At 41.8% G+C, this 22228-nt stretch overlaps 1 protein-coding gene across 21 annotated transcripts in view; it reads right to left on the bottom strand.

Annotated features, from left to right (window-relative positions):
- Positions 1–2644: 2644 nt before the first annotated feature.
- EPB41L1 (erythrocyte membrane protein band 4.1 like 1) overlaps positions 2645–22228 on the bottom strand; it is a 105579-nt gene continuing 85995 nt past the window's right edge. For 18 of the 21 annotated variants that reach the window (XM_031953936.1, XM_031953934.1, XM_031953942.1 and 15 more), the window contains 7 exons: positions 20267–20371; positions 19975–20052; positions 18532–18615; positions 17670–17753; positions 14432–14512; positions 12996–13112; positions 2645–5904 (listed from right to left, as the gene is read on the bottom strand). In XM_031953936.1, the coding sequence (XP_031809796.1) occupies positions 5896–5904; positions 12996–13112; positions 14432–14512; positions 17670–17753; positions 18532–18615; positions 19975–20052; positions 20267–20371 (558 nt within the window). In that variant the 3' untranslated portion in view covers positions 2645–5895. The remainder of the gene's footprint in view (positions 5905–12995; positions 13113–14431; positions 14513–17669; positions 17754–18531; positions 18616–19974; positions 20053–20266; positions 20372–22228) is intronic. The other 3 variants (XM_031953939.1, XM_031953954.1, XM_031953950.1) reach the window with 1 other exon arrangement.

Below are 22228 nucleotides of genomic sequence, written 5' to 3'. Positions count from 1 at the left end.
CTCTTGGGTAATTGTGAGTTCCACTGAGGAACTTGTCTTTCACATGCTCTCCCACTCTATTTCATATTTACCATTCCTGGTATCTATTGTATCCCTTCATTTTGTCTATAACTCTTCCCTAAATACATGTGCCTTTTGCCAAAAAGAATGACCACTGCGAATTCCTCATATGACCGAACCCCAACTTTTGGGGCTTACCATCATCTGATGTCTACATCACCCACATCACTATTTATGTGGTTTCCAGTTATGAAAATTAAATTGGAGAAATGAAACAAATTAGAAAATTGAAAATTATAAGGATATCAAAGAATAACCTGGGATGGAGGTTTAGATTTGAATGGGAGTCCCTTGGATTTTGCCCTTAACCTCCTCAGGTAATTTCCTCTAAAAGAATGAAGAATGTGAGCTTCTTGGGAGCAGGGACTAGGTAGGTGATAAGGAGGGGGAATTTCCCTCTTGGACCAGGAAGGATTGGGAGAGTGTAGACATGAACAACAGTACAAACTCAAAGTGCTATTATCAAAGGACTACATGAAGCTCAGCAGGATTGGGAAATAAACTCGACGAGCTGCCACTGTCCTCTGCTTCCCCAGTTGCAAGCTGGTCCAGGAATAGTGTTACAACCAGTGCTCTTTAGAGTGAAAGAAAAATCCTTTATTCACTTATTTTCTTAAATAAGAAAATGGGCGGGGGAGAGTGAAGGGAGGGTGTACCCATAGATGAGACACATAGTATTTAGAGGGAGCAAACTTTATACTAGTAGCTCGGTTCTTTACCCCTCCCTTTAAGGTTTATATTGGTCAGACTTAAAAGCCAGTTGGATACAATTGATCGGATTTATTATCCAAATAGTAGTTAGATTGTATACAATCAAAGTTGCAATTGGTCGGATTTACCACCTGAATAACAATTAGGTTGGATTACAATCCCCTCAAAAAGTCTTATGTTTTGGCACTGATCATAATTGGTTTGGGTCAGTTTAACTGTAAATCCCCTTTGTTAGGAATTTAGTTATCTAACCAGTTCCTCAACTCACAGGTGATTGGAGATATCCCAACAAGATATTTCACCCTTCTCTCCCCTTATCCGGTTCTAACAATATTTGCGGAAACCCAACTTCTTATCCTTTTTTCAGTGCCAAAGAAAGAACTGCTCTGGTCACATTTTGCTCAAAATTGAGTATATTATATACTATATAAGTGAGAATGGTAACTTGGAAAGACCAATCAGGAGAAGTAGGGCTAACTAAACCCCATAACCAAAGCTTGACCTGGCTTCTGTAGGTGTGTTCTCATTCTTTGGAACTGGGGTATATCCATTCTTGCAAGAATGTAAAATAAATCTTTCCCAAATTCATCGGTGAGTCAATAGAGTTCTTGTTAAGATCTTTTGTTTCTTACATTTGGAACGCAAAATCTTACAAAAATGAATATTAAAACAGTGAAGCTGGATTATACCCACTAAGAACTGCCACAGCATAAGATTTCAGGGACCCAGGATCCTCTCTTTGCCAGGAAGAAGCATAATAATATCTTAGATTTAGTTAGAAGGACCTTCAAGGTCATTTAGTCCAATTCCCTCACTTAACGGATGAGAGATTATATGATTTGCTGACTCATATGAGTAGCATATGATAGCCATAATTTAAATAAGATCTTTTGCTTCTAAATTCAGCACTCTTCCCCCTGTGCTATACTACTTTGAAAGACCTATTTGGACACCAAAATATTGTCTTGTTTTTGCCATTTTTGATGGAAATCTTTTAAAAATGCATCACATGACCTGCCATCTAGGGTAGGGGTTGGGGGGAAGGAGGGAAAAATTTGAAACAGAAAGTTTTGCAAGGGTCAAAATTGAAAAATTACCCATGCATATGTTTTGTAAATAAAAAGCTTTAATTAAAAAAAGAGAGACAATCTTGACAGGCAACTGACAGTTAAAATAAAGTATATAAGATATAGAAAGGACTAAGAGAACTTCTTAGTTGAGATTGAATAGTTTCATCTTTAAAAGGAAAAAAATAAAATGAATCACATGCCTTTCTGTACAGAAGACCACAATCACAATTTAGGCTTTCACTTTTTGATTCAGATTCATCATGATCTATGACTGAAGCTGTTTGCACCCATATTTATTGGCTTCAAATGTGGGGCTCAGAATGGGGTTTATGGTTCCCTTCCAGAGTTTTTGCTTATCTCTTGGCAGCAGCTCACCTATTACTTATGGCAGTGCCTGTAAAAAATTAGGCTTTATAGAATCATGTGAAAATAAGAATAAATAGGGATCAAGGGAGGTGGATGTGTCTTGTTTATCCCCTCCCTTCTCTTAACTCAAATGCCTCCAGTGAGAATAAGCCTTACTTAGTTCATGGATTTTAGGACATAGAGCTGGAAAGTTTAGGGGCCTTTCCCCTCCTGCTCCAGTGTTCTGAATGGGGAAGGGTGCCTCCAGAGAAGTGAGCCTGTCCTTTAAATCCTGCTGATAATCTCACACTGTCTGCCAATGTTTGGGGAGTTAGTTATACCTCACCACAAAGGGTTTCTGATCTCTTGCCAGGCTGCTAGAAATACGACTGCTTACTAGTTTAGATGCCTGCTCTGCTCACATCCTTGGAGTCACAGACAGAGGCGGTGGGGCCACATCTGGTTCAGAATCAAACACATTTATTTCACTTTTATTGAGTACAAGAACAGAGAGCACACACGCATACAGCACGGAGCACTGGGGGAAGGGGGTAGAGAGGAGCACAAGGGAGTGGGGGTTAGTGAGGGAACAAGGAGGCTGTCGCAGTTGGTTGGTCAAAGGTGCTTCTGAAAAAAATAATTTATTTATAGTGTCGTTGTTCATGCAATTGCAGGCCAGTCTTGGAATGTGCTTGCAGGATTCGGTATTTTTAACAGGCACTGACACTTCCCGCACCCTCAACCTGAAGGGATCCAGAGAAATAAAAGAGAAGGCTTCACAGAATCTTAGAACTGGAGGAGTGTTGGGGGTTACCAGATCTACCCCCCCACCCTGGCCAATTTTCATGGCTCAAAGAGGAAGAAGTCGTTTGCCCAATGTGACAGAGTGAGTTGGTGATGGACAAGACTGGGATCCTATTCTCTTCCCCTGCCTCTGAGAGGAGCAAAAAAAAAAAAAAAAATGTGGATGGAGGAGGGAGGAAATAGAGGCAAAGTCTGTGTCTAACATTTCCATGGGGGGCATGTGGGGCTAAGAGCCGATGGCTTTATTTTGCAGCTTCACTGCCTCAAAAAGTCCTGATCCCTTGGTTCCCATCTGTTTGGGGAAGAAAAAGATGGGACTGTCTGGATTTCGCCAATGAATGGACTCAGCCAGTGATCACATGCACCCCGAGTCCCTCCAGAAAGAGTAATCACAGAACACAGGGGGCATAGAGCCTACAGCAATCATTAGCACATGAGATAGGTAGCTTGGGCAGGGGTAGTTTCTTGGGCAGGAAACCCAGACAAAGGGCTCTTTTACACCTCCTCTCTGTGGGACCCAAAGGATCCCTGTAGTACTCTGACCTCTTGCCATATCTAGAGTATTGGGGATAGGGCACTGAAGTAAAGACCTGATTATCTAAAGTGAGCTAAGAAAGGAAGCATGTCTATCACCTCCTGGCTAGCATTGGGATTGGAGGGAATCTACTCACACTTGGATAATCCCACAAGGAAGTTGCCATGGAACTGCCCTATGTATCACACTACCCCTGTTTGTCAGGGATGATGAAGAAGGGATTCCTGTTCAGATTAGGATTACAACTGGATCGCCTGAGATCTTGTCCAGCTTGGAGATTCTGTGAAGGTGGATCAGTAGAACTTAAATATGTTTGGGGAGTGGAGTGAGAGGAGATGTTTAAAGTGCAGTGGGGGCATTTCTCCCCTAATGCCCTACCCTGTGGCAGCCCACTTGGAGGGGGTCCCATAACCCTAACCCTGACTCCACTGAGCCCTAGCCAGCAGCCAATGGAAAACCTAGACACCAGATGTGATGGCTACAGCCCAGGAAGAGCCTCCATTGTTCTTGGGCTTGGGAGTTCAGATGCAGAGAGAAGAGGGTAGGGGAACCAGAATATTTTGCAGGAAGCCAATGATCAAGGACTCTTGATTTTCAGCTTGGATTTAGAGGTTGGAGGGTAGTTAAAGATTTAGTCCAACTGCCTCATTTTACAGATCAGAAAACCCAGAGAAAGGTTAAATAAATTGTCCAAGGTCACTGGGTCATACTTGGGCTTTGGGAACAAGAATATGAGATTGAGCTTTAAAGTCCTCTGTGATCCATGACAATTCTTGTCCTGGGTCTGGGCCCCCCCAGACCTTGCTGCCACTCTGGCTCATCCTTTGGCACATGAAGAGAAGGGAGATTGTGAATTTTAGGAAGACTTGGAGGTAGGGCCAGAGCAAGCCCTACTGAGCTCTCAGAATCAGGACTAATGGCCTGCCACAAATATGGCCAGGGAGGAAAAGGCAGGTGGCCATAAAAAGAGGATCCAGATCCCAAACTATACCCTAGGGAAGGAGTCTGAGGTCCCAGGGTAGGTGAGTTAGCCCCAAGTCCACTTCTTTCATTCCCAAAGCAAAAAAACAGGCCTCTCTAGAATTCAGCTACACCAATAGTGAGGGTGGGGTGGGGATGGGGACACAGAATAGTGAGGCCCCTTTAACTGGCACATTCTAGACAATGGCTCTGCTGCCTTCTTGCCAAACCCCTGCCCTCCACCCCAGGATCTGTCCCTCACTACCCCCCAACTCACCAAAGACAAACACCATACATTGTTTCACGACACTGATCCCTTCAGCCACCAAGACAGAACCTGCACACAGACTCTAGGCCTCTTGGGGAGGGGGATTTCAGTGTGATCTAAGAACCTCAGAATACATCAACCAAAGAATTATAATTTAAAAACTTCGGCATCATACTTACCAGCACTGTTTATTTTAATATTTTTCCCTGTTATATATAATATACATAACTTAAAAGCACATCCGTATGAATCCCCCCCGATGGGCTGCACCATTGTAGTGAGAAGCCACAGACACGCAGCATCCACTTTTCCTCTCTTCGGGTTCGTCTCTCCAGTATTCTTTTATTTCCAATGACGAGTCGCCCACAATTCCCTGGGCAGCCCTGGGTGGAACACAGGAGGTGAGGGGGCGACAAGGAGAGGAGAGAGGAACTTGTGGAGCAATGGTAGTGAGAGAGTACGTCAAGACTAGCATGAGTTTGGGGGAGAGCGGAGAGAGGGGTCTGGATACTAGCCACGGAGCCCAGGGTCAGGCTCAGAAAGAAAGAACTCCTTCCTTTGGTCAGTGGGGAACTTCTTTCCTTCTTTCAGATATTTTTCTTGCGGGAGCTTCTTAGCTGCAAAGCATTTCCCCTCATACATATGGGTGACAAATGTTGGAAAAGAAGGAGTGGATCACACATGAATCTTCGCGAGACAGGATATGCAGAGCCTGTGGCTTGCTGTGCAGCTGCGATGTCACGAGGGGCCTGGCTTTTATTTCTGTTAATCGTGGTAGTATTTTTTTCTTCTTTTTATTTTTTTTCTTAAAAATCCCATCAATTTTTTTTTTGTCTGCAAAGGCGAACGTAGGAGGTTGGTTGGTTTGCTTTAGCCGTTGGTTTGATTTCTTTCCCCCCAACTTCTGTAGCAGTGCAAGGCTGTGTTCTGTTTGCTGTGTGTGTGTGTGTGTGTGTATATATATATATATATGCCTATATATATCTATACATATATATGCTCTTCCTTTGTAGTCTCTCAGCAGGGACGGAACATTGCAGCTGGGTTGTCTGTGTCTAGTCGCGGAATCCAGTGTGAAGGCCCTCTCCTCAACTGCTCTCCAAGTTGGTTTGAATAGAGATGCCAACTTCTTTGCACAGGGGTCAAGATTCCTGAAAGTTCAGTGTAAGGGGAAAGAGAAAACAGAGATCAGAAGGGAAAAGAAGTTTTAAAAAAAAAATGAAAGGAACAAAAGGGCAAAGTTAGTTAACCATCTCTGGTTATTTTCTTGCCAAATTCCCAACTGAGGCCTTCTACTTCTTGGTTGAGTAAAAAGGTTCAGGTGGCTCATGTTCCCCCAGGATCACAGGGAAGCATCCTGCTGCGGCCTATTCTTTTTTATGTCATGACCCCTTTGGTTGGCAGGTGAAGCTGGTGGACCCTTTCTCAGAGAATAAACATTTGCATACCACCTACTATGTGCCAGGCATTTCTACTATTTAGTTTTACAAATCTTCTCATTTGATTCTCACAATCTCCCTGAGAGATGGATGTTATTAACATCTGGGTCAGATTGAAAATCGGGTCTTCCTGATTTCCAGACATAGTGCTCTATCCAATGAGATATCAGTTACTTTTAGATGCATAGAATAAATTACATAGGATTGTGAATTGATATACAATAATCAAAAAAATTTTTTTTCTAAAGTATATGGATGTCACGTGAAGAACTTCTGCTGTAGGGGTAAAGAGATGAGCTAAGGAATTAATAGGTCCAGCCTTGATTGAATCCCAGCACTAGTGCTATGTGACTTCATACAAATCATTTCATCCCTCTCAGCCTCTGTATGCTGATCTGTAAAATGGGGGCCTTGGACTTTAATGTCCCTCCTCTTCTAAATCCTCTGGTCAAGAACCTAAGCCACCATAAAATCACACAAATCATTTGATTTAACAACTCCACAACTAGGCATGAATCCCAAAAGAGATTTTTAAAAAAGGAAAAGGACTTATATGTACAAAAATAGTTATAGAATTCAGTCATAGAGCAAAGAATTGGAAATTGAGGGGATATCCATCAATTGTGGAATGGCTGGATTAACTGTGGGATGTGATTATGATGGAACACTATTGTTCTATGAATGAGCGAAACAAATTTCCAGCAGAAGATATTTTGAAAAAACTTCAGGAAAGATCTGTCTCAATTGGGCAGTGGGGGAGATGGCTCAGTACAGCCCAGAGATCCAGGGCAGAGAGGCCTCCACATGACAGAGGAATCTACTGGGAGGCTCTTAGCTAAAATAACAGCAGTATTGGCTACTCTGCCCTGATTCAGAAACCAGTGTATCAGGAGGCTAGCTGTGAGACCACCAACACAAGTACAGAAGGCAAATAGTGAGATGCTGACCCCCCAGAATAATAATCAGGACCTGGCCATGCCACCCAGCATGGGAAGGAAGATGGAAGTACCAGCCCCAAGGCAGTGTGAAGCCACTGTCACCTGTGAGGAAGCTTGGAACACTATCCCCTTTGCCCTAAGAGCAGACCTCAACCTTTAGAAAATGAGCAAAAAAGCAAAAAGAGCTCTGACCATAAACAGGTTTTATGGAGACAGGAAAGAACAGACTTCAAACCTTGAGGACACTAAAGGGCCTCCAGATGAAGCCTCAAAGGGTGATATAAGTTGGTCTCCATCTCTTGGATTCTCTTACAAGAATTCAAAAAGAATTTTAAAAAAGAATTAGAAGAAAAATGGGGAAAGGCAATGAAAGCTCTAGAAAAGGAAACACAGAAACTGTCTGAAGAATATCACTCCTTAAAGAACAGTTTTGGTGAAATGGAAAAAGAAAACAACTCCTTGAAAAACAGAATTTCTGAAAAAAATCCAATGAACAAAACAACTCATTTAAAAGTTCAATTGGCCAAATACAAAAGGAGATAAAAAAAGCTAACTGAGGAAAATAATTCATTAAAAATTAGAATTGAACGAATGAAATAAATAATTCAAAGAGGCATCAACTACCAGTCAAACAAAACCACCATAAAAAGAAAAGAAAGAAAAGAGAAAGAAAGAAAGAAAGAAAGAAATAGAAGAAAATGTAAAATACCTCAACAGAATAACAACTGACCTGGAAAACAGATCCAGGAAAAACACTCTAAAAATTATTGGACAATCTGAAAACCATTATGAATAAACAGCTTAGACATCATCTTTCAAGAAATCATCTGCCCTGATGTCCTACAACCAAAGAATAAAATAGCCATTGAAAGAATTCACTGATCACCTCCTGAAAGAGACCCTAAAATCAAAAGTCCAAGGCATATTGTAGCTAAATTCCAGAATTATCAAATCAAGGAGAAAGTACTGCAAGCAGGCAGAAAGAAACAATTAGAATATTGAGGAGCTACAATCAGGACTACCCAGGATCTAGTAGCTTCAAGTTTAAAGGATTGAAGGGCCTGGAATATGTTATTTTGGAGGATAAGGAGCTTGGATTGTAGCCAAGAATCAATTATCCAGCAAAATTAGGTATTATCTTGTAGGGGGAAAGATGGCCATTCAATGAAATTGGGGAACTTCATTTATTTTTGATGAAAAGACCAGAGCTGAATAGAAAATCTGATCCTCAAATACAGAATTTGATTTGGCTCAAAGAGAGCCAAAAATCAGACATGTTTAGTTTGATAGAGAAACTTTTCTCACCCTATAGAGAAGGAGAAAAGAAAAGAAAAGGGAGAGGAAGAACATTAGTAGAAGGGGAAAAGGATAAGAAAGGGAGAGAGGTTATAAAAGGGGAATGCTGATTGAGGGAGGTGGGAAAGGAGGAAAGGAAAGAGAAAATTATATTTGGGAAAAATAAGATGGCAGGAAATACAGAGTTAGTAATTTTCACTGTGAATGTGAATGGGATAAACTCTCCAATAAAACAGAAGCAGATATTAAAAGCCAGAATCCTACAATATGTTGTTTGTAAGAAACACATTTAAAGCAGAGATATAGTAAAGGTAAAAGGCTGGAGGAGAATCTATTATGCTTCACCTAAAGTGAAAAAAGCAGGGGTAGAATTTTGATCTCAGATCAAGCAAAAACAAATATAAAAAATTATTTTACATGTAACTAGGGAAAATATTAAAACATAAAGAACTCAAGCCACTTTATGTTCCTGCACAAATCATTTTACTTGAGATGCTTCAGAAAGAGCCTCATTTGTAAAACTGGGATAATTATACTTTTGCTACCTCCATAAAGGATTATAGATCCTATGGAAAAGACCTAGAAGGGAAATACAGAACAGCCTCCTCACTCTACACATTAGGAAGAACTCATGAGCAGTGGGCAGGATTTGAAGTCAGGTTCTCAAACTACAGAGGCAATGCTCTTGATTGAGGAAGATGATTTGCTAACTTTCAGGCATCACAGAGATGTGAATTATATTATCAATATAAATCATGTCATCATTATTATCATCGATGTCATAATCCCAAAAATGTCTGCACCAGAAGAGACCTCAAAGATCAATTATAATCAATTAGCCATAGGATTTGGAGCCTGATCCTTCCTTCTCACAGTGGACACCTGAGGCCCCCATCATGTCAACTTTGCTTAAGGTCACATACAAAGTGTGTGGGCAGAGGTGAGACTAAAAAAAAAAAAAGGTGACTTCTAGGTCAAATCTTTCTCCACTGCCTCACCCTCCTCTTAATGTCTAATTTCCTATTGTGAGCAAAGGTTCACCTCTTGTGGAATGCTCAGGAGAACATGGTATTCTGATTCTAGATAATCTGATCACTGCCCGTGGCCTGCTGCTAACCAGGGGTGTGTCCATAGTAACAGATACCTCCAATGGAAGAGTTGTCTGGCGACCATTCCCTCTACCTTAATATGCCCAAAGAAAAAAGGGGTAGAAGCATCAGGGGTACTTTTGAAAGACTTCAAAACCTGAGAAACAGGAACTATTTGCAGGAACTTAATCCCAATCCTTCCAGTAGTGTTTGGAGTAGGGTAGAATCTGAATGCTCATTCAAAGACACGATGACCTCCAAAGTCAATAAAGAAATAAAAGGGGGTAGGGATGGGAGTATGGGGAAGCAAAGGAGAAGGGATGAAGACAAGGGAGGAATCCTTGGAAGGGGGGAGATTAACTAATAACAAGGCAAGTTATAGAGTAGAATTTAATTAAAGACTTAGCAGGGATAGTTAAGATGTGTGTGTATGTATGTGTGTGCGTGTGCGTGTGTGTGTGAGAGTGTGTGTGTATATATGTATATATCTATGTATGTACACATAGATATATCTTTTCTTAACTGTAGCTTGCTTGGGGATGGGGGGGGGGGGGGGGGGGGGAAATGAAAAGGAAAAAAAGAATAAAGCAATAAGGTCCATAGCAGAGAACCAAAGAGCAATTTACAAGAAAGTAAAGAAAAAATAGACATTCATGAATATAATTTCCTCTATTAATATATGTACTTTCTTGATCTGGTAATTCATTGTCATATGTTTTGAATCATCCCTGATATCCTGTTGGCCACATGACAATGTTCTCTTTTGTTTTGTATTTCTTTTCTGTTTTTTTTTTTTGTTTCTTAGTCTGTTTTTTCGAATAAAATAAACTAAAAAAAAGTTTTTTTTAGGCAAGGAAGAGAAGAGAAAGCCACACTTTCTCCCAGCACTAACAGAACCAATTAGGACAATGCATAGGATTTAGAGCTAAGAAGGCTGTTCTTAGAGATCTTCTTAAAGATCATAGATTTAAAGATGGAAGGGGAAAGTCGAAGTCATTTAGTTGAATCCCATCATTTGACAGGTAAAGAACAAGAGGGATCAACTGGCCCTTCCAGAATCATACATCAAATAAATGCCAGAGGCAGAATTTGAAGGCAGATGTTCCTTACTCCAAGTCCAGGGCTCTATCTAATTTACCAGAGGCATGGCATCAAATCCATATTCCTGATTTCCCATTTAATTTCCATATTCCCATCTGATGAAATAAATAAAAAAAATATATATCATAATACTAACTTGTGGCTTCTACGCTAATTTGCAGCTCAATGGAATGTGTTTCTATTTAATACTACTAAGTATCATTTGTTAGATGACCAGTAGATCACCCGATTCACATTCTTCCCCCATTTTATAAAGGGGGAAAATGAAATCCCATAGGTATTAAGTAGTGAGTCCCAGCTTTTCTGATGACAACTGACCCAATGTTCTTTCTACTGTTCTTTGGTCTTTCTCTAATGATGACTTATGAGAGATCATAAAAAAGAGAAAAGGACCCACATGTGCAAAACTATTTGTAGCAGTCCTTTTTGTAGGCAAGGAACTGGAAACTGAATGGTTGCTCATCAGCTAGACAATGGTTAAATAAGTATGATATATAAATGCTATGAAATATCATTGTTCTATAAGAAATGATCAGCAGGATGATTTTAGAAAGGCCTGGAGAGACTTGCATGAATTAACGCTAAGTGAAATGAATAAAACCAAGAAAATAGTCTACACAGCAACAACAAGATTATGTGATGATCAATTCTGATGGACGTGACTCTTCTCTCATCTCTCATCATCATCTCATCAATTTTTGAGATGATTAAGGCCAATTCTAATAGGCTTTCAATGGAGAAAGCCATCTACATCCAGAAAGAGAACTGTAAGGATTAAATGTGTATCAAAACATAATCTTTGCACTTTTTTTTGTTGTTGTTTGCTTACTTTTTCTTTTCTTTCTCATTTTTTTTCCTTTTTGATCTGACTTTTCTTGCATAACATGATATGGAAATATATATAAAAGAACTGCAACGTTTAACATATATTGGATTGCATGCTGTCTAGGGTAGGGGAAAGAGGAGAAAAAATTTGGAACATAAGATTTTGCAACGGTGAATGTTGAAAAATACCTTTACATATATTTTGAAAATAAAAAGTTATTTTAAAAAAATTTCTCAAAAAAAAAAAAAAAAAAGAAGAAGAAGAAGAAGAAGAAAATTAACTCATGATTCTGACTTTCCCCAATTTGTTTTGTCCAGTCATGGAGTGCTATGAACAAAAAACAACAACCACCCCTCTTTAGGCTGGGAAATGATTCTTGGGAGATGGAGAGAGAAGTGTCAGAGGCTGTAATAAGGAGTAAAGGGAAGAAAGCTAATCCTAAAGGGCAACACCGCTAGAAAATGGGATCTAAAAGAGAAAGGTGGCACTGCGTGGGGATACAGCATAAAAGAATTAAAGAAGGTAGATGACAGCCTAAGGAGGAGGGAAAGAAGACAGGTTTGGTTGCCAAAGAAGAACAGAGGCAGCTAGAAGTAAAATCAACTTGTCACAGATCTACAGGTGGAAGCAGCATCAGTGGGAGGATGCCAGAATGGGAAGTCTTGTTGGAAAGAACTTGTACACGTGTTTGTTGGGGGAGAGGGGGGAATAAATGGGAGATGGGTGGAACCTAAGACATGCTGTGAATGGAACAGAAAAAGGAAAGCAACAACAGTGGGGGGGGATGTTAGATGAAGAAGACAGAGCAAAAAAGATATTTCATAGAGGTGAAAGAGTAACCTCAGTATCAGGATTTAAAGCTGGAAGGGATCTTTGAGGCTATCAAGATCAGTTCTTTCATTTTACAGATGAAGAAAATGAGGCATAGAACTTGTCTAGATGAGTTAGCAGCAGAACTAGGAGTAGAACCTAGGAGACCTACTTCTAGCCTTTCCTTTTCTTTCTCTGTTTTCTTTTTTTTTCCTCTTCCCTTTCCCTTTCCTTTTTGTGTCTGAAAATATATCTTTAATTCTATACCTATAAAAACTATAAAACCATGTAGACATCCTACATGTTGCTCCCCAGTTCGGGAAGTCTATCCAGGGGAAAAAAACCTTGAGTGAGGTTGTAAAGGTTGAAAGGATTAACAGTAGGCAATTCTCCTAGGGCTGAGATCATCCATGCATCCCTGGATATAGGATACTTGTGATTTTCTCTGAATTGAGGAATACTAACTGTACATGGGGCAGCCAAGTGATACAACAGACTATAGGGCCAAAAAACAGGAAGACTCATCTTCTGGCCTCAGACACTTGGACCAGTCACTTTGCCTCAACTTCCTCATCTACAAAATGAGATGGAGGAGGAAATGGCAAACCACTCCACTTTCTCTGCCAAGAAAATCTTAAAATGGGGTTACAGAGAGTGAGATGCCTAACAACAACAAAGCTAAGCATGAGTGACCAGGAGTCAAAGGAAGGGCCTCTTCTAGGGCCTCTAGAGGGTATTCATTACCTGTGGCTTCTTGTCCCTTTCTTCGGGAGATGGGTCTGTTTCTCTGTATACAACGGCTTTGGTTACCAGCATGTCAGGGTGTTGCAGTTTGGCCTCCTTGATGGCCAAAGCCAATGCCTGTAACACAAGGATAGGACAGCTCCTTATCTGAACACAGAGACTCAGACTCCAGGATGCGCCAGGAAAGGGGGTGGAGAAAAGGTAATGAACCCCATCACTGAAGCTAGGGCTGAGATTTAGGAATTGGGGCTCATGTCTCTGAGGTAGAAACCAGATTATCAACCAAACCCAAAGACTTCAGGGCCCCCAGGAACCTTTCTATGTTAATCAGATTGGAATCTATCTAAGGACAGAGAGCACCACATCCTTTTCCCTCAACCAAGCCAAAGCTCAACACAGGACTCTGCCCTGTAAGTACTATCAAATGACAGTTCTGTATCTTACTGAATGAATATCTTTTTTCCCCAGGGGATCAAAGAACTTTGGGAGAAAAAAGAAAGATGCTGGAGCTACCTTGACCTGGCTTTGGAAAGTTGACTTAAATTTTCAGTGTGTTTACACATCAGAAATTGACAAATGCTATACAAAACAGGGAGTGATGTATTATTTTGGTGATTGTCTAGACGTCCAAAAGAGGTAGAAAAATATTAATAATGCAGATTAAACTTTAAAAGCATATTGTGAATATTTTCTTTCTTTCTTCCCTACAAGAAGTGGTTGTTAAACATTTACCAGCACACCTTTAGAAAAGGCCAAGGATTGGTAATACTTTTTAGTTTTGCCTAAAGGACTCTGACCCATTTTTAATCACCTAATGAATTCCATATACAAAGACTGAATGAAGTGGAAACTGCTTGGTGAGTTTTCTCTTCATGATCTGAGATTTGCTTTAAAGGAAGTTTAGAGTACATTGTCAGTTCTTTTAATGGGGAAAATAGCTTAGTATTTTTGTTCACATTCCAGATAAGTTAGTTCCTGAAACTGGAAGGGGATCTTAGGAACCTCAAATTTGGAACTAGAAAGGACAAAAGACCCCTCTTTTTATTGAGAAGGAAATTAGCTGAGAGAGGGAAAATATTTTAGGTCACATATAAAGTCGGGACAAAAGTTAAGTTCTGAATCCAGTTTGCTGACCTCTTAGGCCAATTCCTGGTCATTGTTTTTGAGGGCAGGTCAGTGCATAAAGGGCAGGTATGAGAGATGAGCAGGGAAGAAAATGAGTGATGAATTCCACTAATACTATTAGTCATAGTGGTAACAATCCATGGCAGGTGAAAGGCAGACCTCATTATGTATTGACATTCACCATTCTGACTCCCTACTCCCAAATCAGAGCTTAGAACAGTAGAAAATGGGCTCATTCCCCAGCCCACACCCTGTATGGCCAGATGCCCTATGATCAAGGGGCAGGGTTCTAGTCAAAACAGACAAAATACCTGGTCTTGATCTACATCTTCATCTCCTGTGATGATGATGCGTTTCTCTATCCTAGTCTCAGAAAATCCTCCTTTCACAGTCTGAAGGAAGACATAGAAAAAATTAGAAATAGGCTTGTCCAATTAATATCTTCATTCACAGGTCAGAACGGTAAGCCCCACACTGGTGAAGGTATTTAGCTAAAGTAACAAAAGGAACAAGTGGAAAAGATGAGATTTGAATCCAGGGATATTTCTAAATTTTAATTTACTAACATCACCATGGAAAGTCTGTCCATAACTACCTCAAAACTATCTATGGCCCCCAGCACTCTCCCCTTTCATGCTCCTGTGGCAGGCAGAGGTGTATTCTCCTAACTTGAAAACTCAAAACGTGAAAACACATTTGAGTTTTCTTTTTTCTCATTCATTAAATCTGATCGGATACTGAATCCTGACAATTCTTTCTTCCCTTCTTCATCCCCTGGCAAAATGCTCTGCCATGTCTAATATCCTTCAATATATCAATCAGACTGGTCCCCCTCTCTTTGTTCAGTCATTTGAATCCTGCCTATCTGTGACCCCATTTGGGGTTTTCTTGGCAAAGGTGCTGGAGTACCCATTTCCTTAGCTTTTCCTTCTCATGGCAAAGATGCTGGAGTACCCATTTCCTTAGCTTTTCCTTCTCATGGCAAAGATGCTGGAATACCCATTCCTTAGCAGTTCCTCCTCATGGCAAAGATGCTGGAGTACCCATTCCTTAGCATTTCCTCCTCATGGCAAAGATGCTGGAGTACCCATTTCCTTAGCTTTTCCTCTTCATGGCAAAGATGCTGTAGTACCCATTCCTTAGCATTTCCTTCTCATGGCAAAGATGCTGTAGTACCCATTCCTTAGCATTTCCTTCTCATGGCAAAGATGCTGGAGTACCCATTTCCTTAGCTTTTCCTTCTCATGGCTAAGATGCTGGAGTACCCATTTCTTAGCATTTCCTTCTCAAGCTCATTTTACAGATAAAGTAAGGAAAACAAGGGTAAGTGATTTGCTCAGCTCACACAGCCAAAAAGTGCCTAAGGCTACATTTGAACTCTTCTTAATGCCAGGCTCATAGCCTGTCGTGGTGCTTCTATCATGAAACTCATAATGAGATGAGGCCCTCTCATCTGGCCTTAGCCTTCTTAGCCAACCTTCTTTCCCAAAGCACCCCAGCATAACCCTTTTGTTCCAGTCTGGCTGGGGCCTTTGTTACTCTACAATATGTACATTTATTCCTGCTTCTATAACCTGACTCAACTCAAGCTGGTTCTCCTCTCCGCCTCCCAGAATGTTTTCTCAGTCCTGTGCCTACCATCTATGTAAATACTACTCATATTTCAAGACCAGTTGAAGTCCAACCTCCTGCTCAAAACCTCCCACTGATCACCTTGTCTTCTAAACTCCCAGCAAAGGGAACAAGAACAAACACATCCACAGCAATTAGAGTTTGTAGCTTTCCTCCCAGACCTAATGAATAGATTAAGTGTACAAGGATCATTACCAAAGAATTTGCTGCCAGAAAAGATCACCCTGTCTTTTTATTTGGGGACTTAATAGTTGTGGCCTTCCTGTGGTCAAAAAATTAGTATAGGGAACAGGATTTGAATCCAGGTTTCCTGACTCTTAGTTACCTCTTTCCATTACCCCAAACTGCCTCTCATCAAATCTTTCTAGCCCTCCTCAGAGTCCGTATTCAATTATACTTCTACATACACAAAATTTTGCAGTTTGTTCTCATTTCAGATGATTCTTAACCTTCTTTGCTAAAATGTGAATACTTTAGAAAGAAGGATCATGCGTATTACAATTCTTTTTATTTTATTTTCCGAATTGTCTCCTTCCTTCTGTCCCTACAGCACCCCAAATTAGAGAAGGCTCCCACTTGATATAGACACACAAAATATTACAAAATTAAATTTAAAAATAAAAGAAATATAACACATGCATGGTCCTTCTCTCTAAGATATTTACCTTATATATATAAGACCATACTATTCAGTCTTCTATTTATTAATCCTTTTTCTGGAGATAAATAGCATCTTCCTTCCTAAGTCCTTTATAGTTGATCTGAGTATTTATAATACTCAGAGTGATTTAGTCATTCACAGTTATTCTTCGAACAATATTGCTGCTTGTCTTTATTTCTTTAGTCTTCCCTAACACAGTTAGCAAAGAGCTGAGCTCATAGCAGGAGCTCAAAAAAATATTTCTTTTTCATTGGTAATAACCCTGAGAAAAAAGCAAGTCTACAATTATTTTCTCTACTGTAGAGCTAAAGAAACTGAATCTTGTCCCCTCTAGCTCAATCTAGTCTAGAACTTCTCATTTGGCCTCTTGTCCTCTTCAGCTCAATCTGGTCTAGAACCTCCCATTTCTTTTTTTTTTTAATTGAAGCTTTTTAATTTTCAAAACATATGCAAGGATCATTTTTCACCACTGACCCTTGAAAAACCTTGTGTTCCAATTTTCCCCTCCCTTAACCCTACCTCCTCCCCTAAATGACAAGTTATCCAATATATGTTAAACATGGTTAAAAAACATGTTAAATCCAACATAGGCATACATATTTATATAATTATCTTGCTGCACAAGAAAAATCTCATCAAAAAGGAAGAAAACTGAGAAAGAAAATAAAAATGCAAGCGAACAACAACAAAAGAAGTGAAAATTCTATGTTGTGATCCACACTGAGTTCCCACAGTTCTCTCTTTGGGTGTAGATGGCTCTCTTCATCACAAGATCATTGGAACTGGTCTAAATCATCTCATTGTTGAAAGGAGCCACGTCCATCAGAATTGATCATCGTATAATCTTGCTCTTGCCATGTACAATGATCTCCTGGTAGAACCTCCCATTTCTAATTTTGCCCAATTTGCCATTGAGTAGAAGGAATTCTCCCAGGTCATAAGGAGAGCTTGGAGCAAATCTTGGATTAAGTTGAGCTCTTTCGTGGCTTTCCCCAGGGGCCCCAGGATGACAGATCTGGAGCTGGGAGGTTTCTTAGAGAAAGTCTAGATTAATCTCCACATTTTGCAGCTGAGAAAAATGAGACTGAGGAGATGAAGCAACTACTCAAGTTTATATAGGTAGTAGGTAGCAGAGCCAGGATTCAAACTTGGGTCTCCAGTTTCTAACCAAGCATTCTCTCCACTGCCCCACACTGCCTTAAGACCTGTAGAAGGCCTCTGCATGCCATGGACCCCAGCTCCCCAATAATACTCACTTTGGTAACATGGGTAGTAGTGGAAGTAGACAGGGTTTCTGCAGTGGCCCCATAGGCACCGGCCAGGACATCTTTCCCAATGATCTGCAGGAGACACAAGCCCCACCCCATCCCCTGGTATTAAGGAGAGACATGGCTCCTCAAAAGGATGTTGGGAAAGAGTATGGGGGTCAAGGCTGGGGGACATCCTCTGGGGCAAGTGATCTTTGTAAGTCGAGGTTGGTACTATGGCACTTGCTTTGAGAGCCATTGATGTCTCTCTCCTTCCCCCAAACTCAAGCAGGAGGAAGGACAGAGAGAGAAGAATGAGGTAGATGATGGCTTCTCCCCGTTGGGGTTGGCCACGGGTCCGCTCGTAGGAACAGGCCCTGGACACTTCCCTAGAGCCACAAAGGCAGTGGCAGCCCTGGTCTGGACAGTTGGGCTTAGATCTGGGGCCCGATTTCAGGAAGGATCCTGTCGACAGGAAGACAGTTGGAATAGTCAAAGTATCTGAGACTATGCCACAGGATGAATGGTTGGAGGCACTGGGAATATTTAGCCTGGAACAGGGAAGACCAGGGGTGGGAATGAGGAACAAAGGGTGAGAAGAACCATGGTCTTCAAGTATGTGAAAGCCAACTGGAGGAGAAACTGAATTGATTCACTTGGTCTCAGAGGCCAGAACTAGGCAATGGAAGGAAACTATACAGAGGTAGAAATGTCTCCTTAATATAAAGAACAAATTCCTAATGAAGGATGCATAGGGAACTTGGAATACTCCCGACTCTAGGAATGCAACTGGAACCACCTGGTCCATCCCATTCCCCAGGCCTGGGGGCTTTGGGTGACCATGGAACTAAATGGAGGATGGATCACTCACCGGAGAAAGGGAACGGATCTCTGTCGCCATTGTCTGCGGGCCTGGAATCATGGCTGCACCCTTCCCAGACTTCAGACTATTCTCCTGCAAAAACAACACTTGGCTCTCAAGGGCTTGCCAGGCCCAAGGAAGAGTGGGCAGGCACCCAGAGCACTCCCCCTGGGGCACCAGTGTACTTTAGTGTAGAAACACTCCCACAGCCACAGTTCCTTATTAATTTCTAACTAACCAATAATCAGTGGTAGTGGTAGTATTGAATCTCATTATCCAAAAAGCATTTATTAATCACTGATGGTATGCCAGGCACTGTGCTAAATGCTGGGGATAAAAGGAGAAACATTTAAAAGGATGGAGAATATCCAGTATGTTCTACTGGAAGAACTAAATGGAAAATAATTCAGAATAGGGCTCTGAGGTTTAAGATCCTGACTATGTTACTGACTCATGAAGTGAGCCTATATGGCAGATTACTTCTCCCTTCTGAATCTTCCCAGTCTGTTAAAAGAAAGGACTAGGAAGAAGCTAGATGGCACAGTGGATAGAGCACCAGCCCTGAAGTCAGGAGGACCTGAGTTCAAATCTGGCCTCAGACACTTCCTGGCTGTGTGACCCTGGGCAAGTCACTTAAACACAATTGCCTCAGGGAAAAAAAAAAAAGTTAAGACTAAATACAAAATCCTCTGTTTGGCATTTAAAGTCCGTTATATCCTGGCCCTCCTCTGACCTTTCCAGTCTTTTTATACCTTACACCTTCCTATCCTAGACATGCTACCTATTTTGCAAACTGGTGACACTGGCCTCCTTGCTATTTCTTAAACAAAACATCCCAACTCCCAGCTCCAGGAATTTTCACCAATTGTTCCCCAAGCTTGGAATTCTCACCTTCTTCAGTTCTGCTTTGTGCTTCCTTTCAAATCCCAGCTAAAATCCCACTTTCCACAGGGAGCTTTTTCTAATATCCTTTAATTCTAACGCCTTCCCTTTGTTGATTATTTCAAGTTAGCCTGTAATCTAGTTTGTTCGTCCATAGTGGTTTGCATGTTTTTCCCCCATTAGTTCGAGGGCTTCTTCTGTGGATCCCCAAGATTAAGCACAAAGCCTAGCACATAGTAGGCTGTTTACTGACTGCCTGACTGTGTACAGGATAAGACTCCAACAGGTGTTTCAGATTAAGCTTTAGTTGAACAGAAAAATCGTTCTATCAGAAGTGCCCAACCTTCCTCCAGCTTGGCTCAGAGTCCACCTCCTCCCTGCACTCAGGACACAGGCTCTTGGGATACCTGAGACCCAGAGTCATACATCTGCTAAAGTTCAACCCACTTCAGAGGCTCAAGGTCTGAATAATGTCCGTACTTGGTGCTGTGAGAGGAGATTGAGAGGCACCCATCCGGCACCGCTCGTCACCTCCCTCCCTGGCCAGGGGCATCGGGAGGCGGGGCTTACCACGGAAGTGCAGGTGGTTTCCGTGGTGACAGAGTGTGAAGCTGTGATCTCTTTCCCCCCAGTTGTAGCCCCATCCACCTGGTGACAAGAGGAAAGTTGAGGGACTGCTGTGAGCCGACTAGTCACAAACTCATGGTGAAATCACCGAGGGTCAGGAGCTGGAAGGGACTCCCCCGCTCCCTGGGTGTTACTGGCACTTGGGCTGTCCAGTTTTACTGGCATTACTCGAGATGCCCCTTGAGAGACTTCCCAAGAGCAGGCCCAGGATGGGGAGCAGGGGAAGGGCAGTCACCTGGGCGGTGTCCATTGTACTGATCCTAGCCTGCAAGGCGGCCTCAGGCTCAATCTTCTTCCTGATGGCCATGCTGCTCACGGTCACAGTCTCGGTCTTCACAGTCTGGGGGAGAAAAAGGCGGTCTTTAGCAGCTGGCCCAGCATGGGGATCCCCAGCCAGTCGGTGGCTCTGGGACATGTCTGAGCCTTGCTGGCTTCCGGGATGGGACCACAGCTCGGATGCGGTCTGGAAAGCCAGTCTGGAGACAACTTAGTGCTCCACAGAGGGAACTTCCTCACCCTGGACAGGGCATGAGTCTGGGGAGGAGGGAAGCATCCAGGGCGTGCTTGGGTGCATGGAGTCATGCTTGTCATAACACTGGGAATCAGAACGGGTCATACACAAAGGGGGTGAAAGGAGGCTGACATGGCAGGAACAGCAAATAAAAACATCACATTCGCATCCGGTATTATGTCATGCACGGGAATGCACATGAAAGGGTGCAGAGTGAACCAGAAAATGATGCATACAATGACATAAATGGAAAGCACACAACAATACAATCAAAACAGAATGCTATGAAATCATCAAGACCCAGCCTGGCCCTGCAGAGGAGAATGGGACTCCCCCCTTCTTTGCAGAAGTGAGGGGCTAACTTGCTTCATGTTCATTTTCAGGTATTCCTTATGTCCTTAAAAAAGGGGGAAGGGAAGACTCAAGGAGGGACACCGTAGGAAATGTGGGTAATAAAAATAAGAGCAATTAAGTTTGTTGGGGTTTTTTAAGTTTGTTTACTAGGTGTTTCCTTTACAACAACTCCATGAATGAAGAGTAGGCAATGTTTCAATTTAATAGATGTGCAAACTGAGGTTCAAAAAAGTTATCTCGGTCACATTGCTAAGAAGTGCTCAAGTCAGAACTTGAAACCAAATCTCCTAACACCACAGCTTCCCAAAGAGTTTGGTGGGAGACAATAAAAACAGGGCTCAGAGACAAAGATGTCCTGGGAATGTAGACTGTGGGTCGGAAAGTCTCAGAACCTCAGAGCTAAGAGTCCTGAGAAGCTCTTTGGCCCAGCGGTGCCATTCTCACTGAGGCCCACAGCAGTGAGGGCAGCTTGTGAAAAACACAAGGGCGTCAAAGGTCTTAGACCGGACCCTCAGCTCTGCTTCCTACTATTGGTGTGATCCTCTCTGGGACCCAATTTTCTCCATAAAATGAAGAGTTTGGACTAGATTTCCTCTTCTACAATCTACGATGATGCCCAAGTGAACCAATAGCAAGGCCAGGGCGGGAAGCCAAAACTTCTTGATGCCTCTTACCCCCACTCCACATTTGGGGTTCTGTCTGTACTGTATAATCTACTTTTTGTCTAAGATCAGTTTTAAACTACTGGAGCTCAGAAGGAGCTTGAGAGCGATTATTCCAGCTCTCCCCTTTGGACAGATCATGAGAGCACAGATTTAATGCTGCAAGGGACCTTAGATAATAATGAGCATAATAATCTTAATAATAATGACACCTAACATTTACAGAATGCCCTGAGTTTTTCAAAGTGTTTTGCAAATATTACCTCATTTTATTCTCATAATAACCCTGGGAGGTAGGCACTGTTTTATTCCCATTTTATAGATGAAACTGAGACAGAGGTTAAGTGCCCAGGATCATACAGTTAGTAAGCATCTGAAGCAAGATCAAAAATCAAATCTACTTGACTTCAGGTTTAGTGCTCTATCCATTATAGGCCAACTTGTCTAATCAAGTTATTCATTTTACAATGGGGAAAACCAGGACCCCCTCGAAGGAAAAGGATTTGTCCAATATCTCCCTGTCCAGTGCTTTTCCCCCTGTTCCACTGCCACCTCTTCCAGGAAGCCTACCCTGACTAATCCTGCCTCCACAAACCTATACTTGGCCTTCTGATACTTCAAGTCATGTTCAGTTATCTTGAAATCCTTCCAGGCTGTTTGCTGGCTCATC

The sequence above is a fragment of the Sarcophilus harrisii genome, chromosome 2 (assembly GCF_902635505.1).
Source record: "Sarcophilus harrisii chromosome 2, mSarHar1.11, whole genome shotgun sequence".
Classification (NCBI taxonomy): Eukaryota; Metazoa; Chordata; class Mammalia; order Dasyuromorphia; family Dasyuridae; genus Sarcophilus; species Sarcophilus harrisii.
This window is presented reverse-complemented; position numbering and strand designations above follow the sequence as displayed.